Source organism: Lontra canadensis, unplaced genomic scaffold (assembly GCF_010015895.1).
Source record: "Lontra canadensis isolate GAN:19392208 unplaced genomic scaffold, GSC_riverotter_1.0 scaffold25, whole genome shotgun sequence".
NCBI classification, from domain to species: Eukaryota; Metazoa; Chordata; class Mammalia; order Carnivora; family Mustelidae; genus Lontra; species Lontra canadensis.
In genome coordinates this window covers 10,734,887-10,760,560 of record NW_022631019.1, presented here as the reverse complement: position 1 = coordinate 10,760,560, position 25,674 = coordinate 10,734,887, and the positions used below count along the sequence as shown (strand labels likewise).

Below are 25,674 nucleotides of genomic sequence, written 5' to 3'. Positions count from 1 at the left end.
ACAGCAAGTCTTCCTTCTGCTGGCGCTACGAGGGATCCAACCCCAGGACTGCATTTTTTTTTTAAGATTTTATTTATTTATTTGACAGACAGAGATCACAAGTAGGCAGAGAGAGGAAGGGAAGCAGGCTCCCGGCCAAGCAGAGAGTCCGAAGCGGGGCTCAATCCCAGGACCCTAGGATCATGACCTGAGCCAAAGGCAGAGGCTTTAACCCACTGAGCCACCCAGGTGCCCCCAAGACTGCATGTTGTCTCCGGTGGAGCTTGAAGCCCTGGATTCCTCCATGCATTTTCATGGGACTTCTCAGAAGGGGTGGTCTGGACAACAGCCACAGTGGATCCTCCTCCTGGCCCCGTCGGTGAGGGAGGGAACCTTCAAGACAATGCAGCCCAGTACCCCCCCCCCACAACCCCGCATGTGTCTGTCACTTCACCGGAGACCCAGAGTGAGAACCGCCCACTTGAGCCCACTCAGTTTTAAGTCATTAAGTTTTGGGGTGATTTGTCACCCAGCAGTACGTACCTAGGAGGGTGACACAGGTGGATAGGACAGATAGTGACGGTCCTTCATGCTGATGGGCTTCTCAGTTTTGTTTTTTTTTTTAAGATTTTGTTCATTTATTTGAGAGAGAGTACACACAAGCAGGGGGAGCAGCAGAGAGAGAGGGAGAAGCAGGCTCCCCACTAAGGAGGGAGCCCAACTTGGGACTTGATCCTGGGATCATGACCCGAGCTGAAGGAAGGCAGATGCTTAACGAACGGAGCCACCGAGGGGCTTCTCAGTTCTAATGTGTGTTCTCAGCCATCCCTCCCACAGGGTCAATTCATGTAATCTCTGTTCCCGCTGGACTGCTCTGCTCCTTGCCCCAGGACCACGGTCCCTGCTGTGACCAGCCCCTTATCTTGGCAGTCCTCCTGACCTGGAGAGCCCCCCTCTCCACTCCCTGTCCCCCACCTCCTCCCCATCTCTCAAGGCCTCCCCTGACACATGTTGTGTCATTTCATAGCGTTTCAGTGTCTTGTCTGTGTGTGTCTCACCTATTTGACAAGTCCCCTTGAGGGCAGGGGCCGGCTCGTGCCTCGGAGACCCCTGTACCCTCTGAGCCATTGTGAGCGCTGGATTGCAGTGGGCTGACTCGGGGAAGGGACGCTGAGGGTTCCGGCTTCAGGGCTTCCTCCTGCTCTCTGTGGGTCTGCGATGACGAGTCTTCTGGGAGATCTGGCAGAGCGGGCTCTCTGGGTAGCCATTCACGAGTGGCACCTTGGGCAACAAAAGAGGTCGTGTGTGTGGGTGAATCCCGCAGATCTGAAGGGATGGCTGGAGATCCTTCTGGAACTGCAGACCCGCTCTCTGGCCTGGGAAGGCAGGCATTACAGGCGCCTCTGGGTTCCGGGAAGGGGATATGGGAGAGCTGGGAAAAGGGATGATGCTCAAAGGTATTGAGGGCCCGCTGAGATCAGGCTCTCGGCCAAGTACATCACACCTCACTTAAGGCTCCATTCTACATCTGTTACTTCGGGCAAGCTCTGTAACTCCTCTAGCTCACGGTTTCCTCATGTGTGAAACAAGGATAATGACAGTACTTATGCTAAGTGTGCTTGAGGAGTAAGTTAGCTGGTTTACTAGCACAGGGCCTGGCACAGGGGAAGCACTGAGCGTTAGTTTGTATGATTGACAGAGAACTCACTGGAAAGACATCCTGGAGTGCAGGGTTTCTGGAGGGTTGGCGACCCCCCCCAACATTCCCATCTATCCCAGCGGAAGACCCAGTTGGCTGCGCACAGACGCCAAGGTCACAGGGGCGTGGGAGTAGAAAGGGGCGTCCCCCTAAGCTGCAACGAGCTGCTCAGGTTTATGGGTGACCCTAAACTCACAGGGCTGGGGGTCTTGTGTGTCTCCCTCACGGCTATTTCCCTGATGCCTAGAACAGGGCCTGGCACATAGTTGGCGCTCAACAGGTGTTTGCAGAATGAAGGCAAGAATAAACCCATGGGTCCGCATTTTGTTTAGTGCCACCTGGATCTCAGGATTAATGATCACGGAGGAAGCCTAATGGTCCAGCTAACATCCCTTGGCCCTACTATGTGCCCCTCCCTGGGCTGGGGCTAGAGACTCAGGGCTGAGTCAGGCACAGCCCAGTCCTTGCAGAGTCCTGGCTGCATCTCTAGTGCGGCGAGCCAGGTGCCTCAATGGGGCTTGTACCATGACAGCGGGAAAGGGCAGGAGTGAGAGGTTGATTCTTCCCAGATTCTCTCTTGGACAGAAGACCTTTCCCTTTCTCCCCCTCCCTCCCTTTCCCCACTTCCTGGGGCCATTGCCCACTGTCTCGATGGCTCAGATGCACCCCCCAGTGCCCATACACCTATACTGCACTCTTGCTGCACCAGCACCCGCTCCTGGGGACCCATAGGATTAGCGGGCAGGAGGCTCAGGCGGCTCTGACAGTCTTTGCCTCTCTCTCTCCTGGTTCCTGGCCCCACTCCCTCTCCACGTGTCTTTGGGGCTGACTCTGCCTCCAAGGGGTCAGAACTCCTTCCCCCTCCCTACAGAAGAAGCAAAGGAGGGCAAGGGGTTGCACTCACTGCCTCCTGCAAGAATTGCTCCCTCCCCCCAGCCTTTCCACATCTGTGCTCCTGGCAACCTAACCTACAGGTGCACTCAGACAGAAGGTGCCCTTTCCACAACTGATGGCAGTTCCAGTCTTCTGAACACTCCAAGCTTGGGGATCTTGATGCCAGCGAGCTGGGCTCATCAGTGGAGAGGCTGTGCCTGCCCAGCCCTATGGGGTGGGGCCCGGAAGAGGTGGGAGAAAGGGGACCGAACGAAAGGGTCAGCCTCCGTGGTCCTTTGCTCTCTCTGGCCCCCCATGGGCAGGGACACTCCAGAGACCTGGCTTTGGACAATGTTGGGATGGGTGCAAGTAAGCCTGGGAATTTTTCTTCCCCAGGCACTATCAGTTCATTATAACATAATAATTCTAACTACATAATAATTATAACCACATCATACTAACTATACACTATAACAGAAAATAAAACTACAATAATATAAACTGTCTGCTATTATGGGGAAATGAATTAGACACAAAGAAAATAGGAGTCGTTTGCCCTCAGGGACATTTTCTAATTGAATCTCCGACCTCTCATTTTTAGGGGGGAAACTGAGGCTCGGGGAGGAGTAACTGGTCCAGAGTCTCACCGCTAGTTAGTGAGAATCCAGAACTAGAAGTGGGACTCCTGACTCCCGGCCTCTATTCTTTCCCTACCCCCTCCCAGAGCTCATAAATTAGGTGGAGAGAAGGGGCGACTCTGGCAGTTGGGGGGTTCCCACTGATGTAGGTAAGCAGAGGTCATTGGGGGGAGGAGGACAGGTGAACAGTTAATGTCATAGAGTCTTTTCTTTCCCTCGTGGGTCTTTTTTTCTTACTTTTTTTTTTTTTTTTAAAGATTTTGGTTTTTGTTTATTTTAGAGATAGAGAGAGAGAGAGTACAAGCAGCGGGAGAGAGAAGGACAAGCAGACTCCATGGTGAGCACAGAGCCCTGTGCGGGGCTGGATCTCACGACCCTGAGATCATGACCTGATCCGAAATCAAGAGTCAGATGCTTGTGCACCCAGGTGCAGCCCCCCTCCTGTTGTGGGTCTTTGTAATAGTGACCACTCACGTCACTGAGCCCTTACTAAGTGCCAGGCCCCTTAATGCATCATCTCATTTAATCACACTCAACTGTCTGCTTTTTTTTTTTTTTTTTTTTTTTGGCCAGGGATGACATTGAGTCTTGGAGAAGTCATTCAAGTCGCTCATGGGGACCCATTTCCAGATCCAGAGACCACATCTAGTACCCTCAAGAGGACAGGACATGGGTCTCCTCCTAACAGTCCCCTCATTGCCCTGGCCAGGCTCCAACTTGCAGAGATGCGCACTGACTGGCGGGATGATCAGGCCGGTGTTTGGGGAATAGTGGTCCCCTGATGCAGCGGGCAGCTGTCAGGGCCCAGCTGTTGGACGGCCAAGACCTTGGGCAGGTGCCATGTTCCCACCACTGAGCTGAAGTGCGTGCACTCTGGCAGCACCCCCCCGGGGGGGGCGGGGGCTCTCAGCTCATTTGAAAAGATATTATTTGTGGGCAGCGAAGTGTGGCCAAAAGAGCAAGGATTGAACCAAATGTAAAACCCCACTTTCCCTCAGGCTAACTGGGTGATTTGGAGGCATTTATATAACCTTTCTGAGCCCTCGTTACCTTATTTGGAGAATGGAGCTCCTGGCACCCATGGTGCAGGGCTCTTGGGATTATTAGTAATCACAGCTAATGCTTTGTCTCATCATTTGAGCCTGACCATGTAGGAGACACTATTCTGAGCTCAGGATGGGAATCAGCTCACATGATCATTGCAGCAATCCCAGGAGGCACTACTTTTGTTCCCATTTCACAGATAAGTAAACTAAGGCAACCCATGAAAATTTACACGATACAGTCCATGCTCTAAAGGCTGTTAGATATTTTTAATATAACCCACTGGGAAAGTTAAATTGAGTTGCTCTGGTCACACAGCTTGTGGAAGAGGGATTCGAGCCCAGATTGTCTGGCTCCAGAAATGTGGTTTGGAAACTATACATGTTACTTTAGTTCTAAGCACCTAGCACTTATTTTTCGAGTGCCTGGTGGATTGTGACCTAGGGCCACAACCCTGGGTGAGTGCAGAATTGCTGAACTGAGTTATATGAGTCCTGGCTTTGTTTAAAATCTTGGTATTTTGTTCATCATGGGTTATTTTTGCATTAAGTTTGATTTTAAAATTACATTTAGTATTCATTTTAGTTACTGAGTTGTGTGGTACCCCCTTAAATTTTGCCCCAAAATGAGTATCTTGCTGGTCTCATCCTCGTCCCCACCCTGCTTGACCTGCCCACCCAGCCCAGTTAAAAAAAAGTCTCCCAGGGCAGCGGAATCAGGGAATAGGGAGAGGCTCTTCCAAGACTAATTGGTTCCCAAGGCAAAGATTAATTTGTAGGAGCCGTGCCAACTGGTCCAGAGGGTGGGGCAGTATTTTCCTAGGCAGCAGTGGCTGGTTCTCAGCACAAAGGTGACCTCTGCCCTGGGGGTGGTGGGGCTGGTAGATGGCTCCTCTTCCAACTTCCCAGAGAAAAATTACTGTGGGAGCCTGAGAAAAGGAATAGCGCCGGCACACACCCAGAGCCAAGTTCTGCATTGTGAAATATCACGCCTCATTCTGGGGCTGAAGCCCTCTTCATGGAGAGGCTGGCCTGGAGGTTGTCCACTCACCCCCCTTTCAGCTCCTTTGTTCCCAAAGGGCTCCCACTGTCATTATGTAAATTGAGTAAGCATATAGCTGATGAAACGGGAGTTCCAAAAGCGAGTTGTGATTTATGCAGAAACGAAATGAAACGCTTGGAAGAGACAGGATAACCGTGACCTTAAAAAATCACTACGGGATTAGGTGTCTGTGAGAAAGCTGAAAGCCTGGAAGGAAGGTCGTAAAAACCTGGAAGAGCTCATGCAGGTTGCTTTACGAGGGTCTCAAAGTCATGGTGCTACTTTAAAGAAATGGAATTATGAATGATGTATGACGGCAGTGGTTTATAGAAGACAGAAAGCGAAGAACTCAAAGGATTGGCAGACGCATCTATTTGTGAGTTTTAAATTAAAATAAATGTTTAATTGTAATAATTTGTAATGGATGATTTGTAATAATTTCTCTCTAACCAACTTTTCACTTACGCTGTGTCAATCATATCAGATAAGAGAGATTTTCCTGTATTTGTTTATGTCAAACATATATCCTTCGGGCATCCCACCACTAACAGGTCCTAGTAACTTGTGTCTGTGCTGCACCCAGCATTTTCGTCTCAATATCACTATGATTATTTCACAGCAAGGAAACATTTAAGTTCATTGGTTTAACATCAGTTAGCCTGTAGTTGAGAAGTCATTTGCATAAGCGTCACTGATTGGTTCCTTAAAGCAAGGAACATTTGCATAGGTGGTGTGAATGGTCCATAGACTAATAGTACATTTGTAAGCCAGCCTGTGGTTGGTCACTAGGGTAAGACTCTACTTGTGAATTTACGCCTCATTGGTAGTGGAGTGGGGCAGCTCCTTACCCAAGCTGGAGAAGGCGTCTCTCCCTCCAACTCCAAGGTTGACCAAGGCCACAGACATGTATTTTATGGGTGAATTTTTCTGACCTTTGCAAGTGCCATAGACCCCGTAGTGGGGGGCAAAGAGGTTATGTGAGGTCATTAAGTGCAGGGAGGGGAGAAGTGGAGTGTGGGTTTACTCATCTTCTAGGGCCAGTTGTTGGGCCATTCCCATCTTCACTTCCAACCACCCTGGGCGGTTGGGGCCCCTGAGTGGGGAGCCCACAGCTTAGAGTTCTAAAAAGAGAAAAGGTTTTGGGTTTAGGAAGTGGTGACCCATTCAAACAATATAACCTACACTTCCTGCATTCCCAAACCCCAAAGGAAAAAAAAAATCCTTGTTCTGGAAGGATCCCAAGAAGTCATAGAGTCCTGTCATAGAGTCCTGCTTTGAAACTTCCATCCAGCTTTCTTTTAACCACAGGACTGAGTCCAGTTGTGGGCAGGGAGGGCCCCAATCCACTGGAGGACTGGGAAGGTATCTCTGGGTGACAGGGCTTACCTCCAGCCACCAATGCAGACAGTGGTAGGGGCCTGATCACGGAGCGTCTGTAGGAGTCCTGTAAGTGTGGCTCGGCCTAAGACTCTGGTGTTGAGTGGGCTTAGAGGCCAGAGATACATTAGGAGTACAGAAATTGGGGATTTTCTCAAAGCCAAGTGGAACAAAGGGCCCGTGTGCAATTTTTTCCCCCCCATTTCTCTTCCCACCTGTCATCTTGGAAATACTTTGAAAAAGATGCCAAAGGTGGATATTGAAATATGGGTTCTATTTGCTTGTAAGAGATTATGTTATGTGTTAAAGAAAAAGGAAAAATATTGGTTGTCGGTCCTTGGAGTTTTGTTTAAAAAAAAAAAAAAAGATCAGGTTTGCATGCTGAAGAAATGGCACCCTAGGCGATTCCCAGTGGGGCTGACATTCTCCGCCAGGGGACATCCGGCTGTGTCTGGAGACATTCAGTTGTCATGGCGGGGCCTGGGGCACTCCTGGAATTTAGTGGGTAGAAACGAGAGGGGCCCACAATGCACAGGGCAGCCCCTCACAAGGGATTATCCCACTCCCAATGTGAATGGTGCCAAGGTTGAGGATTTTGTTCTAGGCTGTGCTGGGGCTCACCGTGTGACCTTGTGTGAGTCACGGAAGTCTCTAGGCCCAGGGCCTGCCCCTTGGTGAAACAGAGAGAGAGATGTCGCAACATTGTAGCAAGGATTTTAAAAACACAGGGAATGCATTTGCATGAGAGGAGTACAACATAGATTTGCACAATTGGGGGTTGGCAGCGCCAGTCCTGGGGTAAAAGAGAGCATGCTGGCAGAGGAGGGCTTGGTTGGGATGGATCAAGGTGTGTTTCACTGTCTGTTCCCAACACAACAGCAGTTTGCTCCTTCTCTGATACCTTCATCTGCCAAATGGGGTCAAAGCAGGACTTTCTTAGAAAGGGAGCTGACACTTGCCAAACACCACATACAGATGTCAGATGAGTTTGCATGTCTTATATAAGCTTTATAAAACCCTGCAAGAGGGTTCCATATATGAGACAAGGAAGCTGAGGTTCAGAGAGGTAAAGTGACTTACTTGCCCAAGGTCACACAGCTCCTAAGGCAGAACAGGAATGCCAACCTAGGCTGATTTGTTTTCCAAGTCCCTTTACTTGATGCTACTGGTGATGGTCTTCTGAGTCTCGTCCTGCAATAAGCCCCTTGTTTTTGGTGGGGGAAGGGTATAGAGGATGAAGGGTTTCCTCACTCTTCCTTTTAGACTCTCAGCCTCCTTGCTTGTGGTCAGAGCCTGGTGCCAGGCAGGCCAGTGACCATAGCCGGAAAGTAAGTAGACGTCAGCAGTGAAGACCTGGGCTTGTCCTCACTGAGTCGGATTTGAATGTTCTATCTTGGGCAATTCATTCATCTTATGGGCCTGAGTTTCCTCAGTCACTGTCTGGGTCCTATTACCCGTATGAGACTCCTCTGCCCTCTGAGCTCAGGATGGATCTGCTTAACTCAGGACTGACCTCCTAAGCTCAGAAAGTCCTAGAGACTTCGACCTGTCCGTGTCATCTTTTAGAAATCAACTAATGAATTGCAGGAACAGAAAAAGGAACGTTTGGGGACCACGCCTGCCCAGATGAATCAGAAATTCCCCGACAATTACCTCAGCTTCGTTAGAATGTTAAAACCCCCTCTGAATATTCATCTCAAGCCCTAATAAAAGGAGCCTGCTGGGGAGTCCTGGCTTTGGAAGCTATTCCCCAGGGACCTCCTTGTTTGTACAAATAAAGTGACCTCTGCCTGGTGTAGTCCTGGTCTCTAGAGCACCACGGAACGGGCCCACTTGGGGCCAGCAACAGCCCCAACTGCAGGATTGCCCTAAGGCTGAGAAAACCCGTGTGTTTTGTCATCACCCAAGGGTCACCTGAAGGTGAGGGAGGCTAGGGTGCAGACTCCCGCTGGAGAGGAAATCAGAACACTGGGGCTCTAGTTCCAATGCTACCCCTAACTCCTCCTAACAAAACCACAGGCTTCGAGGGAATGGAAATTAGGCCCGTGGAGAGTAAGTGACCCCACAACCCGCTTTCCCCTCTGGAGCTTACTTATTTACATGTTGTTGGACAACAAGGCAATCCAGAAACTTCAGAACTGGGCTGGGTCCTTGAGGTCTCCGTGTGGACAGGCAGATGCAGAGGGGACCTTCTCATGGGGTTTATGACTCATTCAAAAAGGTTCCTCTGAGAAGCCTATCGTTCTGTGGGTAGGGGCTCCGGTTTACGTCCCCCCTGCTTCTGTGTCCTGACTCTGTGGTTTGGATCCTTGCTCCTCAGAGAGAGTGGTCTGGACCACCACCAGCGGCAGTGGCATAGTTTAGGATCTGGTGAGAAATGCAGACCCTCCCTGCTCAGACCTGCCTATTCAGCATCTGCCGTTTCTGGAACAAGACAGGGGATTCTTTTGCATGTTCAAATGTGGGATGGGGGCACCTGGGTGGCTCAGTGGGTTAAGCCTCTGCCTTTGGCTCAGGTCATGATCTCGGAGTCCTGGGATCGAGCCCCGTGTCGGGCTCTCTGCTCAGCGGGGAGCCTGCTTTCCCCCCTCTCTCTGTCAACCTCTCTGCCTACTGGTGATCTCTCTCTCCATCAAATAAATAAATAAAATCTTTAAAAAAAAAAAAAGAAAAGAAATGTGGGACGAATCAGTTTAGGGCAAGCAAATGTGTACTAAAATGTTCACTCTTTCGGATTTTACGATTTATTTATTACTTGAGAGTAATCGGGAGGAGGGAGGGCAGAAGGAGGGGAGCGAGAATCTCAAGCAGACTCTGCTCTTCCTTTGGGGCCTGACTCAGGGCTCCATCTCACAACCCTGGGATCATGACCCGAGCTGAAGTCGAGAGGCTTCACTGACTGCATCAGCCAGGCCCCCCTGCAATGTTCCCTCTTAAATTCTCAGACCTGTAGGCCTCAAGTGTTAGAAGGGCAGAGCATTCTTCAAACTGTTTCATCAAAGAATCCTAGTAGATCGGGGCTGGCAAACTTTCTGCAAAGGACCCGATCGTAAATATTTTAGGCTCTCGGACCATACGGTCTCTGCTGCAAGCAGTCGGCTCTGTTGTTGCAGGGGAAACGCAGCCATATGGTGTAGCTGTGTTCCAATAAAACTTTATTTACAAAACATACTTGGTTCGCAGGCTCTCGTCCTAGTGGAGCAACGATTTGGCGTCTAGCGCTCCGCAGTTACGTCCCCAAAGTTCTCAGAAGTCTCGTCTCTCATCTGGAAAGCTGAATCTGAATTTTGTAGCTGGCTCCATGGCATAGCTGGGTTTAATATAATTTTTTTTCCCTTTCTACCCCATCTTCATAGGAAATTGATGCTTTAGGAAGAGGCTTTGCCTTTATTCTCTGCCTTCACATCCCCTGCCGGTCTGCCAGGAGCAAACATTCATAGACGCTGGCCCCACACGCCTGCTGGGAGTGAGGCTTTATCTCTTAAGGAATGAATCCTGATTGATTGATTGATTGAATCCTCCTAATCCTGTCTGCTAAGGATTGAAAGCAAGAGGGAAGAGCTGCTCACAGGGCCCAGATGTGCGGTTGGTAGTACTAATGATGCTTATCACAAGCCTCTGTTATTTAATTGGCTTTTGACGGGGAAGGAGGGCAGAGGCCCATTTTACAGATAGAGAAACTGAGGCTCTGGGCAATTAAGTGACTCAGCCACTGCCCCTCCTTGTCAGTGGTGGAGTTCAGAGCTCTGGCCCAGTGAGCGCCCTTCCTTCTGCCCTGTCACAGTTTGTGCTCTTAATTTGCTCCAGAGATAATGTGGATGGGCTGGATTGCCACCGTGGGCCTGGCTCTTAAGCCCTCCCTGTACTCATGGCTTTGGTCTTGTCACTCTGCCGTGTCCTTCCGGGAGGAAGGGGAGAGACGTGTGGAGCTGAGCTGCCCCAACCAGACCAGCTTAGCAGCCGCAGAGCCCTGACTCGGAGTGATTCCAGCCAAAGTCCCCAGGGCCACCTAACTGATTCCCAGCTGACCTCAAATATGTGAAAAAGAAATGCTTGTCATCGGATGCCACAGAGGGCCTGTGGTTGGTGTCACACAGGGCTGTTATTCACACCAGCGATAATTCCCCTCTCGAGGGGACGCCTGGGGGGCTCCGTCAGTTAGTGTCTGCCTTTGGCTCAGGTCCTGATCTTGGGGTCCTGGTACTGAGCCCCACACAGGGCTCCCTGCTTGGTGGGGAGTCTGTGTCTCCCTCTATCTCTGCCCTGCTTGTGGACGTGGGGACATGTGCTCGCTTTCTCTCTCAAATAAGAATAAATAAAATCTTAGAAAAAAAATAAATAATTCTCCTCTCGATTTTCTTTCTTTTTTTTTTTTTTAAGATTTTATTTATTTAGTTGACAGAGATCACAAGCAGGCAGAGAGGCAGGCAGAGAGAGAGGAGGAAGCAGGCTCCCTGCTGAGCAGAGAGCCCAATGCAGGGCTCGATCCCAGGACCCCGAGATCATGACCTGAGCGGAAGGCAGAGGCTTAACCCACTGAGCCACCCAGGCGCCCCTCCTCTCGATTTTCTATCCGGACTCTGCCAGCTTCCTTGAGGCTTGTCGGCACACCCACGCTGCACCTGTCCCCAGCAGGGCCACTAGGGGGCTGCACTGTGCCGGGGTGGGGGGGCTGGGGGGCGTGGTCCTTAAGGTCTGGGGACTAATGGCAGAATAACATAGTTGTTAGCCACATAGGCTGGGCTTAGGTCGTGGTGCCCGTTACTTGCTGTGTGACCTTGGGGGAGTTTTAAAACCTCTCTGAGCCTCAATTTCCCCATCTGTCAAGGGGGGGGAATAATCAGAGTTGTCATGATTATTAAGGGAGTGTGCACCTGAAGCCCTTGGGTGGCACTTGGCGCACAGATCAAGGCTCAATACCCAGCGACTGCCTTATACTCCCAAGAGCACTCAGTGGTCATGGGCCTGTGGGGCTCTGGGCCCCTGGGCCGGGGGTTCCGCTGCTGAGGTGGAAGGTGAATGGGAGGGTCAGCGCCTCAGTGCCCACTTTCCCTCACTTCCAGCCATTGGTTTGTGACCTCTTGACAAAGTCCCCAGATCCTTGCTGTCACCCAAGGGAGTCCCTCATGACCCCTCCCTTCCCTCTCCTTGCACTCCCATGGCACACTCTAGATTCTGCCGGAAGGGAGGAGGGATGGTGTAGTTATTTCCTGTTGCTGCCTTAACAAATGATCGCAAATGCAGTGGCCTAAAACCCATAGAATAATTATCTTACAGCTCTGGAGGCTCTCGAGGAGAACCCTTCTCCCAGTCTTTTCCAGCCTCTAGAGGTCGCCTGCCCTCCTTGGCTAGTAACCCCTATCTCCCTCTGCAAAGCCAGCAGCGGAACATCTTCAAATCGCCATCTGACTCTGACCCCCTGCTCCCACCCTTATCCCCCCTCCGCCTCCAAACCGCCTATGACACAGGGCTCAGCTGGGTAATGGAGGATACTCTCCCCATCCTGAGGCCACAAATCAATCACGTCTGCCAAATCCCTTTTGCAGCACGAGGTAACACATTAGCAGGTCCTGTGCATGAGGACGTGGACGTCTTAGGAGGGCTGTTACTCTGCCACAGATAGACCTGCACATGGCAGTGGCTCTTGTCCCCGAGTCTGAGAATTGTACACTCTCGTTGGACGAACAGAGCCGTGGTTTATGTTTTATCCCTTATTAGCTAATAAAAAGCAATCTGGATAATTCAAACACATTCACGAAAGTTTATATGGATTTTAGACGGGAGGGGGCAGCTCAGCAACACAACTCAGATGCCTCTTATGTAAGTACTGAATTATTACTGAGCTACTAAACCCCTCTCTCCATCATTGCCTAGGTCGGGCCATGCTGATTTTGTCCCTGTTCATTGCAGTAGCCTCCCGGCTGGCCTCCGTGCCTCCACTCTTGCCTGCTCCAAATCACCCTGCGTACAGCTGTCAGATGCATGCTTTGGGGGTACATATCTGAACTCAGGGGTCTATCCACAACCTTTCTCTGGCTCTCTACCACGCTCAGAATAAAGTCCCAACAGTCCTCTGCCACAGCACAAGGCTGTCCTTGAAAGGCTTTTGCTCACTTTCCAGAGACATCTCTTGCCGTTCCCTGCTTGGGTGGCCAATCATCCCAGTTTGCCTGGGACTGTCCCAGTCTTAAGTCTGAAAGTCCCTACATCCTGGAGAACTACCCAGTACCGGAATTGCTGGTCCCTCTATCCCTGCCCCGCACTTTATGCTCTAGCAACACCTGTTGCTTGGAGATGTCTTCCAAGTAGCTGCCGTGACTCTGTTCACGCCCTTCTCTCAGTCGGGAAAGCCATCCCTTATGTTATTCCCCCCAGGTACCAGAGAGGGGTGTGCCGAACTGCAGATAACTGACAACCTCATTACGGTGGTTAAAACCAGTGCAGGTTTGTTTATTTATTATTTTTTTAACATAATAAGACATTCAGAGCCTGGATGCTGGCATTGGATCTGCAGCTTGGTGATGATGGAACTCATGGCTGCAATTCTCCTGGCTACAAGACGGCTGCTTCAGGTCCGTGCATCACATCCATATCCATATTCTTGCAGGGCAGTAGAGTTGTGGTGGTCAAGAGCATGGGTTCTGGAGCCAGATTACCAATGTCTGGATCCCAACCCCATCACCTCCTAGTTAAGTCACCTTGGGAAGTCACCAGCCCTCTCTAGCCTCAATTTTCTCATTGGTGAAAAACCTCATAGGGTCGTTTTGGAGATTCAGGGAGGGAATACATGCAAAAACCTGTAGAATAGGGCCTGGCACATAGTAAGTGCTCAACACGTATTAGCTTTTATTTTATTAATAAAATTAGCTGCAAGGGACCTGAGGACAGCAAGTATTTAGCGTTTGTAAACTCCAATAGACATGGAGACAGGCACAAAAGGAGGCAGCTGGGAATGAAGTTTGGGTCAAGCCACCAGCAGCATCTTCTATACTTGGGTACCTTCTATTCACATTTTAAGACTCAGCTTGGGCATCGCCACCTCCAGGAAGCCATCCTAGATTTTTCCTGCCAACCAACACTGATTGCAGTGTTCCCTTTCTATGTTCCTGGTCTGTACTCTCCAACCTCCATAGTCACACCAGGGAATTCAAGAATCTATTGGTCCATCTCTTGCAGAGTAGAGATCTTGTCTGAACCATCCCTGGATTCCCAGGACTGAGCAGATGCCAGGCTGCTTGAGGGCCTCTTTGCTTGTTGAGTAACTAAAATCTTTCCTGAGAATCGCCCTGGCCTAGTAAGGTATGGGAGGTGTGTCTGGTCCCCGTCTCCAGGAGCCAAACTCTGATGGGGGGCAAGCGGACGGCTCAAGGCCAACCAGAGGCTGCTGTAGCTGGGGACTCTCCCAGCAGGAGTCCAGACCTCGGATGGGAGCGCTCCCTCCAGAGATGAGTGCATTCTCGGGAACACCATGGTCAAGGGTCTGGGGCCCCACTTGGACACTGGATCACCCTCTTTTTTGGCCCCGCTTGCCCTCTTGTTGGCCTCAGGAAGGCTCCCTTCCTTCCCTGAGCCTCTGTGGCTCCTGCATTACTGGTCATCCTGAGCTGGCCCAGCTCTGCTTTCTCTTTGGGCCTCAGTTTCCCCACCCACCCGTTTGGTACAGTGCAAGTTTTCCAGCTCTGACCTGCTGGGATTATGGGTGGAAATCACTCTTTTCCTCAAACCTGTGCCCCCTGAGGGAGGCTCTGGGGCCTCATCCACCTCATGGTGCCCCGCACAGGGCTGGCATAAGGACAGGGCTCACGAAACACTTCTCTGCTCAGAGAGTCCCGGCTGACATCGGCTATGGGGTCTGCTCTGGGGTAGCAGCCTACTGGGGATCCTCTTTCCCAGGGACCCAGTGTAAGGGGCACCCTCCTGTGGCCATCGTTTCCAGGCTGAGGAGCTGCTCTTGGGGAGACCCCATCCCCCACCTGCAGAGGATGGAGGGGCGGCCTGAGGCCCCACCAGACTCCTCTGTGGAGGGAGGATCAGAAAGACTGTGATCGGATCAGGTGACTGTGGGTCACAGCCTGTGAGATGCTGGGGGGTAAGCGTCCCGTGTGTCCTAACTCCTAGCCTCTCAGGCTACCATGGGGCTTTCTGGAATTCCCCTTCCCTTAGCACCCCACCGGCTTCCCGCACAGTTTCACCAGGCTGGCAGAGGGGGGCTCTCTTTGCATCTCTGGTGTGGCAAGGGGCAGCCCCTACAGAGCCCGGGACCCCGCAGGGGAGGCACACATCTAGAATGCAGGCAGCTTGAGTGGGGAAGGAGGTTTATTGGGGTTGCAGGCTCCCAAGGATGAATCACTGCTGCATTTTCTGGAAGAGCAGAGAACAGAATGAGGACTTGGTGGAGGCGTGTGGGTGTGTGTGTGCGTGTGTGTCCCCTTCCGGAGAGAGCACCGTCCCCGACTATAGGAACAGGGGTCATGGCAGACAGCCATGTCTCACCTCTGCCCAACGGGACTGAGCTCCCTCGACACTTCAGACCCCTGGGCAAACGGGGCTCACAGCACACCCTGAACTGAGGACATCCGTGCCCCTCCCGGCCCCCCCGCTCAGCAGCCGGTGCTTCCGGGAGGGGCGCGTGCATGCGCAAGCGCAAGCGTGGACCGGTGGGGGCGGGGCAGGGGCCGGAAGAAGGGCTTGGGGACAGGCACCCACCTGGTTAATCCAGTCGATGTAGGCGGACACGCGGGTGAAGACCGTGGGCTTCTTGAGCGTGTTGCAGCCCAGGCCGGAGCCGAAGCTGACGATGCCCCGCACCTCCCAGACACCGTTCTCAGCCTGGCAGTTCAGCGGGCCGCCCGAGTCCCCCTGTGCCAGACCGGGTGGTCATCAGCCGCGGGGCCTCCGCCACAGGCAGGCTCGGGAGGCAGGGGCGGGCGGGTCACCGTGGGGGATACGGGCTGGCGCCCCCTGTTTTGGCCTCAGCCTGTCCATGGTGAGGGGGGCAGAGGAGATGTGGTTTGGGGCTGCCAGACTAGCTCTTAGGTTGCTGTGTGATCTTGGGACAACGATAACCCTGTCTGGGCCTCGGTTTCCCTAGCTGTTCAGGTCACCGTGTCTAAGGCTCTGCCCAGAGAGGTCAGGCTGCCGGGAGCCCAGAGAGGTGTTAGAGACCTGAGAGAGTGAGGAAGGTGGGAGTGGGCAAAGGGCCTGTGTTTGGAAAAATGACAGTTTCTGATTGTTCTCGATGTTTCTGTGTCAGACTCCCTAAGTCCTTGGCCTCCCTGGGTGGATGGAGCTGATGGCGTGAAGGAGCATGGCTTGTCAGACTCGGTCCCCACACCAGCCCTGTGCTCACTGCGTGTCTGTTTTATAGATGGGAAAATCGAGGTGCAGAGAGGGTCAGCGGCCTGTGCAAGATGGGGCGGCTGTCCGTGGTGGGACTGGGACTCCAGCTCCGATACTCATGCTCCTTGGATATTTCTGCCCTTGCCACAGTGCTGAGGCGTGGGGGTGACAAGTTGCCCCTAAGCCTCCTGGGCCCAAGCAGGGGAACGGCTCACTCGTGTGGGTCACCCACTCCCACCCTCTTTTGCCCTCCTCGATGCCCCCTTCCGCTCGGCCACCTGGAGGAGGGAGGGAGGGGACGCAGGGCCCAGACACTCACGTTGCAAGCTGAGATGACGCCGTCGCCCCCAGCACACACCATCGTGTCCTTCACCATGCTGCCCCACCAGTCCCTCTGGGTGCACGTGGCGTGATCTACCACAGGCTGCAGGCCCTGCTGCAGCTCGTCGGCAATGGGGCCATTGGCTGGGGGAGAGGACAGAGAGGGGTTCCCGAGTCAGCCAGGCAGTGCTAAGCCTTCAGGGAACAGAGGGCTGCACGGGGCTGAGGCAGGACCCGGTGAGCTCTGGCTAGGCTGTGCGGGACCCACATGTGGGCCCCTAGTTGAGAGGCATGACTCAGAGCCTATTGTCCTAAAATGTGGGTCTGGACCCCTCTTAGGGTGGGACGGGGGAGTCCACCGGAGGCAGAACCAGTCTGTAAAAAGCCCTCAAGGAGTATCTTTAATTTTGATTCTGCGGTTTCTCTTGTCTGTCATTTCCTTACAGGTCTCTGCCTTCACATCACATCGGTAGGTCTTTCCCATTCCAAGATTTTCCAAGTATTGACCCGCATTTTCATCTAAGTCTCCCAAACTTCCACTTAGTTGCATGCAACCTTTTAACTTAGACATACGGTTTACCATAAGCTCTACTCCCCTACCCGCAATGGCTCATTTAGGTTATTTTGTAGTCTCTTAGATGGCACTAAGTACGCGTCAAGCACTATTCTAAGCACCTGACCAATTCTAATACGTTTATCCTCACAACAGTCCTTCTATGTGCTTGTTAGGGCATCTTCCCCGCGCTACATGCTTAATAAATATTAGCTGTTATTATTACAAAGTTAAAAATGGTGAGAAGTTGTTTAGACAGGAAAAGTGGTGGGCGAATGTGGGTGGCATGCTTATTGCGGGAGCCGCTTCCTCCAGGAAGGCTCTCATGATACGCCGGGGAGGGAGGAGGGACTGTACTCACTCCAGAGGCGGCCCCAGCCAGTGACGTAGCAGGGGTAGTCTTGAGGCAGCAAGGAGCCCGCCTCTGGCAGGCAGGCCACCTGGATGGTGTCACTCAGCTGCACGGGCTCCGCCAGCTTGATGAGAGCAATGTCGTTGCTGGAAACCAAAATGGAGGTGGTGAGTGTGTAGGAAGGTCTAGGCTGCACAAGCCAATGCTAAGCCGCCCGGACTGTTAGCTGGGAGTCAAGCCTCGGGTGACCAGGAGTCCTCTGTGCATATCCTAGACCGCCAGCTCCTTACTGACAAACGATCGGCGTTCTAATGCCGTGGCCCTCCCTCTGCCGCCTGTGCCTTCGGGTCCTATAAGGCTTTACAGCGGGGAGATTGGGGCTTTCCGAGACACTGAAGGCTAGGTATCAACCAGAAACTAAAGCCAACTGGAAATGATTAAAGAGGGTCCCTGGCATTTTTAATATTTTCATGTAAACAGAGTGAAAGCTGGCGACCCTAGACCAGTTTGATTCCCTGTTCTGCCACACACCGGGCTGTGTGGCCTGGGGCATGTATCTTACTTGGCCTCTCTGGGTCTTAGGTCCTCCTCTAGGGGTGTCGTGAGGGTTAAATAAGTCATGGCATATGAAGTGCTTATTGCCCTGTGGGTACACAGTAGGCATTCCATAAAGGTGAGTCCTGGTTCAGAGACTTCAGGCCAGACACCGTGGGGGCTTCAGGGTTTTATTCCCTGTGTCCCTTCTGGGAACTGTTGGCCAATGATGGAAATGGAAAAGGAGTCCGTGTCTACGTGGCCTTTTCCCATTTTGCGTAAAGGGTCATCTGCTGGCTGTTCAGGGTGGGGATGGGGTCCAGGCCCAGGGTGGGGGCAGGCTTGGCAGCTCCATGTCAGGGACCCCTCCTTCCTGTGCGCTTCCCCGGGGGCAGGGGCACGGTCAGCACGCACCGCACCAGGAAGGAGTTCCACTTCTCGTGGACGACGATGGATTCCACATTCGCGAACACGGAGCCTTCCTCATCCTCCACCACCAGGTTGTTCTTCCCCAGGGCCACGCGGTAGGTCAGGGTGTTGCTGAGCAGAGGCAGGGGCCTGGGTCAGCGTGGCTTCCTGCCCTCGCCAGCCAGCCGGTGGGGGAGGGAGGGAACTCAGGGCTTTGGTGACCCAGCCCTCTGGCCACATTCGGAATCATTTGTAGGGGGTGGGGAAGAAGGGAGTGTCTGTCTGCTCTAACCCTTTCCAGGGCTCAGGGTAAAGACCCTGCTCTTGGAGTCAAGTCTATCTTGATTCCTAGGTGGGTGGTCTTGGGCCTCAGTTCCCTCATCCGTACGGTGGAGACAGTGTTGGGATCCCTTCCCAAGGCAGCTGCGAGGTGAGCTGGTCCAAGCTGCCATTACTTCTTGCCCATATGATCTCCTCTGTCACCCACCTCCGGCTCCCCTCACACACCCCCTCCTGCCACCCACACTTCCTTGTTATTTCTCCAACCTACCGAGTAGGCTCCCTCCTCTCGGTCTTTGCACTGGCTGTTCCCTCTGCCAGGGACACCCGTCCCTTACTTCCCTCGGGTCTTTGTTCAAATACCCCCTTTTCAGAGACATTTTTCCCTGGGCACCTCATTTAAAATAGGACCCCTTAGGCTTTTTATCCCGCCTTATTTTTCTTCCCTGCCACTTGATATGTTATATATTTACTTCTTCAATGGCCTGTTGCTCTTTGGCCAGAATGTGAGCTCCCTGAGAGCGCAGACTTGGTCCTCACTGCTGTGTTCCCTGGCACACTGGGGATGCGCGATAAATATGTGTTGAATGAACTAAGTTACTGGATGTGAGTAGCTTCTTTAGCCCAGGGTCTGGAGTGTAGTGGATGCTCAATAAAAGCAGCTTCTGGAGCTCCCCCACCCCAGGGCAGCAGCGGGGCTCTGGGGCGCCAGCCCCGTTCACCTGATGCAGTGGGCAGCGGTGAGCACGTAGTTGTTGGCAATCAAGGTGCCGCCGCAGGTATGTCTCCACTTGCCGTTCTTGAGGTACTGGAGAGAGATCTGGAGCAAGGTGCGGGAGAGCCACGCGTCAGCCCCAGGACCGCACCCCTCCACCCTCTCCAGCCAGCCTCCCACCCCTGCGGCAGCATGCTTACCTGCCAGGGCCAGCTGTGGGGCCTGGCATTGTCTCCTCCCACCACTCGGGCCGATAGGTTGGGCTGGAAGCTGGGGACCCCGCAGCTGGAGGCTGGGGGACCCAGGAGAGGAAGTGCACAGGTGAGAGGGGCCGGCATCCCCAGCAGGGAAGGGGCAGGTGGAAAGAGCACAGACTTTGGGGGTTGGGCGGACACAGTTCAGGTTTTACTGCATGGCTTTGGGGAACCTGTCTAGCTCTCTGGGCCTCAGCTTCCCTTTCTGTGAAATGGGAAGAATGGCGTCAACCTGGTGAGTTTGTCCTGAGGACTAAAATTAGATGATGCATAAGAAGAGTCTCGTGTTTAACACATCGAAGGAAATACAAGAGCAGGGGTGGGTGTGTGCGCACAGGTCTGGCTGCGCCCTTCACCCTTGCCCTGTGGTCCCTCTTTAGACCTCAGCGTAACGGGGGTGTGAGAGCACTGAATCCTGGGCTCCAGACCGTCCTAGCTGTGCCGTTGTGTGCAGCGGTCAAGAACAAGTGCTCTGCATGGAGACAGACCCGGAGTTTGACTCCGGCTCCACCACTAACCAGTCACGTGATCTTAGGCAAGATACCGAGACTCCCGCCTGTCTGTGAAATGGAGATATTGATAGGCCCTGCCTCCTGAGGATCGTATCAGCTCCGGCACGTAAAGGGCTTAACACCATGCCTGGCACATAGTAACCATGGAACAAACAGGTGCTGCTATTATTATTCATGATTGTTGTTGTTGGCTGGAAGGACTCTTTGTCAAGTGCTCTCATTTGTCAAAAGAGCCAGTGGGATTTAGAGAAGTCATGGGGCTAGTCGAGGGCCCGCTGAGAGTAAGTGATGGTCAAGCCAAGTTCCCCGATTCCTATCTGGGAGAAGGCCCCCAAAATGCATTAGCACAAGCATCAGTCCCTGAGATGCCGACACCGGGAAAGCTGAGCCGTTACGGTCCCTGGCACAGGACCCAGGCTGGCCAGTTACTGTGTCCCCAGGCCACATCCTCAGCCCTGTTCTACAGATACGGAAGCAGAATTGCCCAGCAGGCAAGTGTCTTATCTGACATACTTGTCTGGTCACCCCAAAACTCCTTTCCTAGGCCCCCTGCTCCCCTCCTTGTCCCCAGGAGACAGCAGTCTGTAGCCGGTCCCCAACCCAGAGCTTACCATAGGCCAGGAGCGTGGCGAGGACAGTGATACCCAGCATGCTGCTAGCGGGACTGGCTGAGGAGCAAGTGGCTGTTGAGACGGGTTGGAACACACTTATAGGCGGGGATGGGGGTGGGCGCACCTGCTCAAGGTTGAGCCGCCCCTTGGAAAGCAACCTGTTCGGACAAGGCCCTTTCCCTGACCTTGGCTGGTTACTGTTTAATTTGGGCAGGAGCTGGGGTTGGCTCAGTGGTGTGGATTCCCCAATCTCCTGAGACCGCAAATTCTGAGGCTTACAGGTTTGGGGGACCCCCCCCATCTCTCTGCCTGGAGCCTGTTCTCATCCTCTCTCCCTAACTCATTCTCTTTAGTTATCATCTATTAGGCATTGGGCTTGGTACTTCTTGAAGCCACTCAATTGTCCCAACAACACGAAGGTCACGTTTTTTGTCCGCTCAAGAGAGAGGAGGAAGCCGAGACTCAGAGGGTCAGCACTGCCCGGGGTCGCACCGCGGGGCAGCACCAGAGCCGAGGGCTGAAGTAAGGACTTCTGACACCGGGCTGGGGTTTATCCTGTGGTGATACGCTGTTTCCTTCTCTCTCTTCCTCTCTTTTTTCTCCCTCATTCAACTAATAGTATCCGGTCCTGGGGTGTCGCCTGCCTTCCTGCCCTGGATGGAGGCTGAGGTCCAGGCAGCCCCTGAAAGGCGCCCAGTTGGCCAAATTCCTCCCCAGAGTCTCCCCTCCCTTCGCTTTCTATTCACCGATGCTCCTTGGAAGTTGTTTTGTGAACGGAGCCCGCGGCTCACCTTAGGAATTATTTTCTAATAAAGCAATTCCGAAAACTACACTCTGCTGTTAGCGGTGGGTGTCCGGGGGTAGGGGAGGATTCTAACTTAGGTAACTTACACAGCTCGGATTCTTAAAAAAACAAACAAAAAAAACAAAAAACAAGCATGCATTACTTTGGTAATATAAAAATCAAGACCATTTTGATAAAAAGAGACATAAAGACAGGGAGCATAAGGGTCTGGATAACGGGGTCTGATCTGCTGTGATGATCTCAGGCCCCAGGCCTGGGTTGTTGGTATCTCAGACTATGGGGAGCTTTCTGTTGCATTCGGGAGGCCGGTCCTGACAGCGGGGGTCTGTGGCTCCTGCCGGCCCATCTCAGACCCAGAGCACATGGTGGGCAGGCTCTGGAAAGGGTCCGCCTGGCCTGCAGACGGGTGTCAGACACAGAGATGGGGACCGAGCCTTGTGGCAGATTTGGGGGTGAAAGGGCTCAGGCAGCTGGAGAGAAGGCTCCTGGTTTCTGGCTCACTTAGGGACCTGGATCTTGGGCAGGATCTTTGGGCCTCAGTTTCTCTCTCTCGCTCTCTCTTTAAAACTATTTAATTTTGGGACGCCTGGGTGGCTCAGTTGGTTAAGCGGCTGCCTTCGGCTCAGGTCATGATCCCAGAGTCCTGGGATCGAGTCCCACATCGGGCTCCTTGCTCAGCAGGGAGCCTGCTTCTCCCTCTGCCTCTGCCTGCCACTCTATCTGCCTGTGCTCACTCTCGCTCTCTCTCTCTCTCTGACAAATAAATAAAATCTTTAAAAAAAAAAACTATTTAATTTATTTGTGAGAGAGAGAGAGAGAGAAAGAGCGTACGCAAGCAGGGGGAGCGGCAGAGAGAGAGAGAGAAGCAGGCTCCCCCCTGAACCGGGAGCCCGACACGGGGCCCCAACCCAGGACCATGGGGTCATGACCTGAGCCAAAGGCAGATGCTTAACCAACTGAGCCACCCAGGTACCCCCGGGCCTCAGTTTCTCTTGAGCAACCTGGGGAAATGATGAACCGGTCTTCCAAGTGTGGGAGTTTGCTGGTTTCCACTCAGAGACACAGCAATCTCTTGGTGCCCATCTCAGTCACGTGCATGCACCCATAGTTTCACAAGCACCCAGGGACAGGCAGAGAGACAGACACACGCGCACACCTGCCCCCCCGTCCTCGCAGACATGCACACACCGGGGTCGTACATAGGGAGCACTCACACCCACAGACGCGTGCAGAGCCACATGCCCCACGTTCAAACACGTGCCCAGACGTAGAAACAGCCGAAAACGCCCAGGCGCACGAGGAGGGAGGTACCAGACATAGAGTCATTGATTTTTTTCTTTTTGGGAATGTTCCCAGAGAAACTGACCCTTTTTTGGGAGAGAGGGAAGCTGCTGGCAGCTCCGAAGGCATAGACAACACCAGCTGTAGGGGTGCTTCCTTGTGTTGAGGGTTTCACCCGGTGGGCCTTGACACGAGGCGGTAAAGGCAGTAGCAGCAGTGGCCCTTGGAGAAAACCCCGGTCTCCTTAATCTGCCTCACATGCTGAAGATGGGAGATTGCGTGCTTTGCCAACTGTTGGGAGAGGAAAACCTGTCTGTTCTGGCTGTGTGACCTTGTGTTAGTGACCCAACCTCTCCGTGCCTCTGTGCTCCCATCGATAAAAGGAGGGGCAGTGCCTGACATGCGGCAAACTCTACATGAGTGTCGGCTGCTGTTCCTGCTGTTGTCTGGCTCTTACGAGAAAGCCTGAGTCTGGGCATCACTGGGCCCTTCACCCTTCCTGGGCCCCTTCCTCTGTCAAAAATATTTATAAAGCACATTTTCTGACTGCATAGGTATAAAGGCTAATGTAATCCAAGCTGATATAATATAATAGAAGCCCTGATTGTTTTCATTCTTTTCCTGATGATTTCATAAGAACCCACAAGATTTTCTTGCGGCCTAAGGGTATTGTGGGCCCCAGCACTGCGGCCACAGTGTGGATGGGTCAGCCAGCCCTGGCCGTACCCGCTCCTTATGCCAGGTTATGTGTGACTAAGTACCAGAGTGAGGCTTTGGGGGATGTTCTGTGGCTCACAGGAACCTTCTCTGGGCATTGGAGGTGCTTTGAGCTAAGCCTTGGGATAGCCAGGGAGAAACCTGTTCTCACTGAGAGCAGGTGGGCAGTGGTGGTGGGTGGCGCCAGTCCCTGCTGACCCGGCCCTGATGCCGGGCGCCCTGGTCTGGGGATGCCATGACTCCAGTGGTCCAAGCTGCCTAAGTGACGGTGTCGACGAGTGGGTGGCTGACCTGACTGGCTGTATGTAACCAAAGCGAGAGAAGCCGCCATGGGTGGGGGGCGGGGGCTGTGAATGTCAGCAGAGGGGAGCCCCGTTGGGTGGGTGTCCTGGATTAACTTGTTTAAAGACTTGACTATTTTGTTTGCCCAGTCTACGAGGTGCTGACCTACGGTGTACCCAGAAACCATCCACCTGTCCGTCCGTCCATCCGTCCATCCATCCACCCCTTCCTCACTCTCGCATTGGCAGGAACCATGTGCCCAGGCTGGAGCCGCAGAGGTGGGACCCCGCTCAGCACCCTTGGAGCCCCCTGCTGGGCCCAGCAGGGTTCTGGGCCAAGGCCTGGGACTCAGTGGGGTGCAGACTGAGAAAGGATTACTTCTCGACAGATTCCGCGTCCACAATGAACTAGAGGATTTGAGGGTGTGAGAAGGCTGGAATCCCCATTCTCATCCCCTCGAACTCTGTGCTTTTCCAGGACCCAGACTGGGGCCTCCCAGGGCCTGGGCTGCAGAGTCTCCCAGACACTCAGAGCCAGAATATCCTGGAAAAATAATCAAAGGTGACTTGGCAGAGGCTGAGCTGCTGGGGGTGGGGGTGTCCTTAGGAGAAGCAGTGCCAAGGTTGGGAGTGCGAGGGTGGTGAGAGCCTGAGAAACAGGGCAGCTGCAGCTGACTGGGGCCCATGGTTTCTAGCGGCTGGGACAGGACTCTCAGGTGGCAGCTGTTTCTTGGGTGAGAGCCACTAAGGGGCCAGCGGGGGTGACAGGGAGGGGCTGGCACTGCTTCTCCTTAGAACCAGATGGAAGTGTTGGGGGCTCAGAGGAGGTCTGGGGCTCACTGGGGGTTTCAGTGTTTTGCAGTGGGGTCCCAGAGGATGGTTCCTGGGAGGGGATCAAGGAAGTATATACTTTCCCACCCCTGGGGCCTGAGTCACTCGGGCCTTTTCATTCCGCAGCCTGACGCCTCTGCTGGAGTGGGGATCTCATGCAGGCCGAGGCTGAGGGCCCCCTCCCAGCTGAGACCTGTGGGTGTGGTGGAGGGTCCTGGCATGGGACAGCTGTCTCTCACAGCTCTCACATAGGATGGTGTCTCTCATGTTCGGAGGGATTGAGGCCCACATCCAGAATGGGGACAGCTGGAAGGTGGGGCTGGAGAGCTTGAATTTTAATCCTTCCCCACGTCCTCTATCCTTTTGTTCTAAGACCCTCTGAGCTCCGATATCAGGGTTTCTGACATCTTCCCTTGGGGAAAGGGGTACCGAAAGACAACGCTTAACCGAGCATGCTGTGTTAATGATGGTGATGTCTTAGGGATTGGGCAGCACACTGTGGGGGGGCATTTCCCAGGAAACACCCTCCCAGGACAGCCAGCTGTCCTCCCCTCGCCTGGCAGGTGAGGGAGCCAGTGGCTGCTGCAGTACCATGCATGTCCACCTGGGGGCAGTGATGCCCAGCCTAATCCCACACTCCCTGCACGAAAACCCAGGTTGCACCCTAAACCTGCAAACTGCAGGGCTGGGAAGACCCTAGAGACCCTCACTTTGAACAGACGGGGAGACTGAGACCCAAGAAGAGCCTGAGCTGTCCCATGCAACACAGGTAGCACCTCAAGTCCTTCCTCATCGTGCTACCACCCCAGCCTGTCTTGTGTGCGTGGCAGTGGGGGGAAGCTTGAGGGGTCTCTGCGTGGGGCAGAATCTTGGGTGCTCTTGGGTGCATGTACCTAGAATGCCCACAGTGGTGGTACCACTTCCGGGGCATGCCCTCCTCTGAACTTGCCTGGGGGGGAGGTGACTGGATGGGGAAGGGGACGGGCTGTGGGGTAAGGGTCTGGGTCTCTATCCAGTTCCCCACCTGGCCCCGTCTCCCCACAGCTCATGTGCCATGTGCCTTTCTGGGAAACAAAACAGCAGCCCCTTATGTGCTGGTCGTGAGGGTTCCCCGGGTAAGTATATGTAAAGCACTAAGGGCAGCCCCCGGTAATAGGGCGTGGGCATCCTGCTCAAACCTCCCCTGTTAGCAAGAGTCTCTCCCCCCAGGGCCTCTGGCAAGACAGAGAA

At 53.4% G+C, this 25,674-nt stretch overlaps 1 protein-coding gene across 1 annotated transcript; it reads right to left on the bottom strand.

Annotated features, from left to right (window-relative positions):
- Positions 1-14,949: 14,949 nt before the first annotated feature.
- LOC116871081 (chymotrypsin-C) lies at positions 14,950-20,679 on the bottom strand. The gene is made up of 8 exons (XM_032863474.1): positions 20,530-20,679; positions 19,353-19,444; positions 19,160-19,257; positions 18,165-18,290; positions 17,226-17,362; positions 16,310-16,455; positions 15,358-15,510; positions 14,950-15,012 (listed from the first exon to the last, which is right to left on the bottom strand). Exons 1-8 carry the CDS (start codon positions 20,567-20,569, stop codon positions 14,998-15,000), a joined length of 807 nt encoding a protein of 268 aa, XP_032719365.1. The 5' UTR covers positions 20,570-20,679; the 3' UTR covers positions 14,950-14,997.
- Between the last annotated feature and the right edge of the window lie 4,995 nt (positions 20,680-25,674).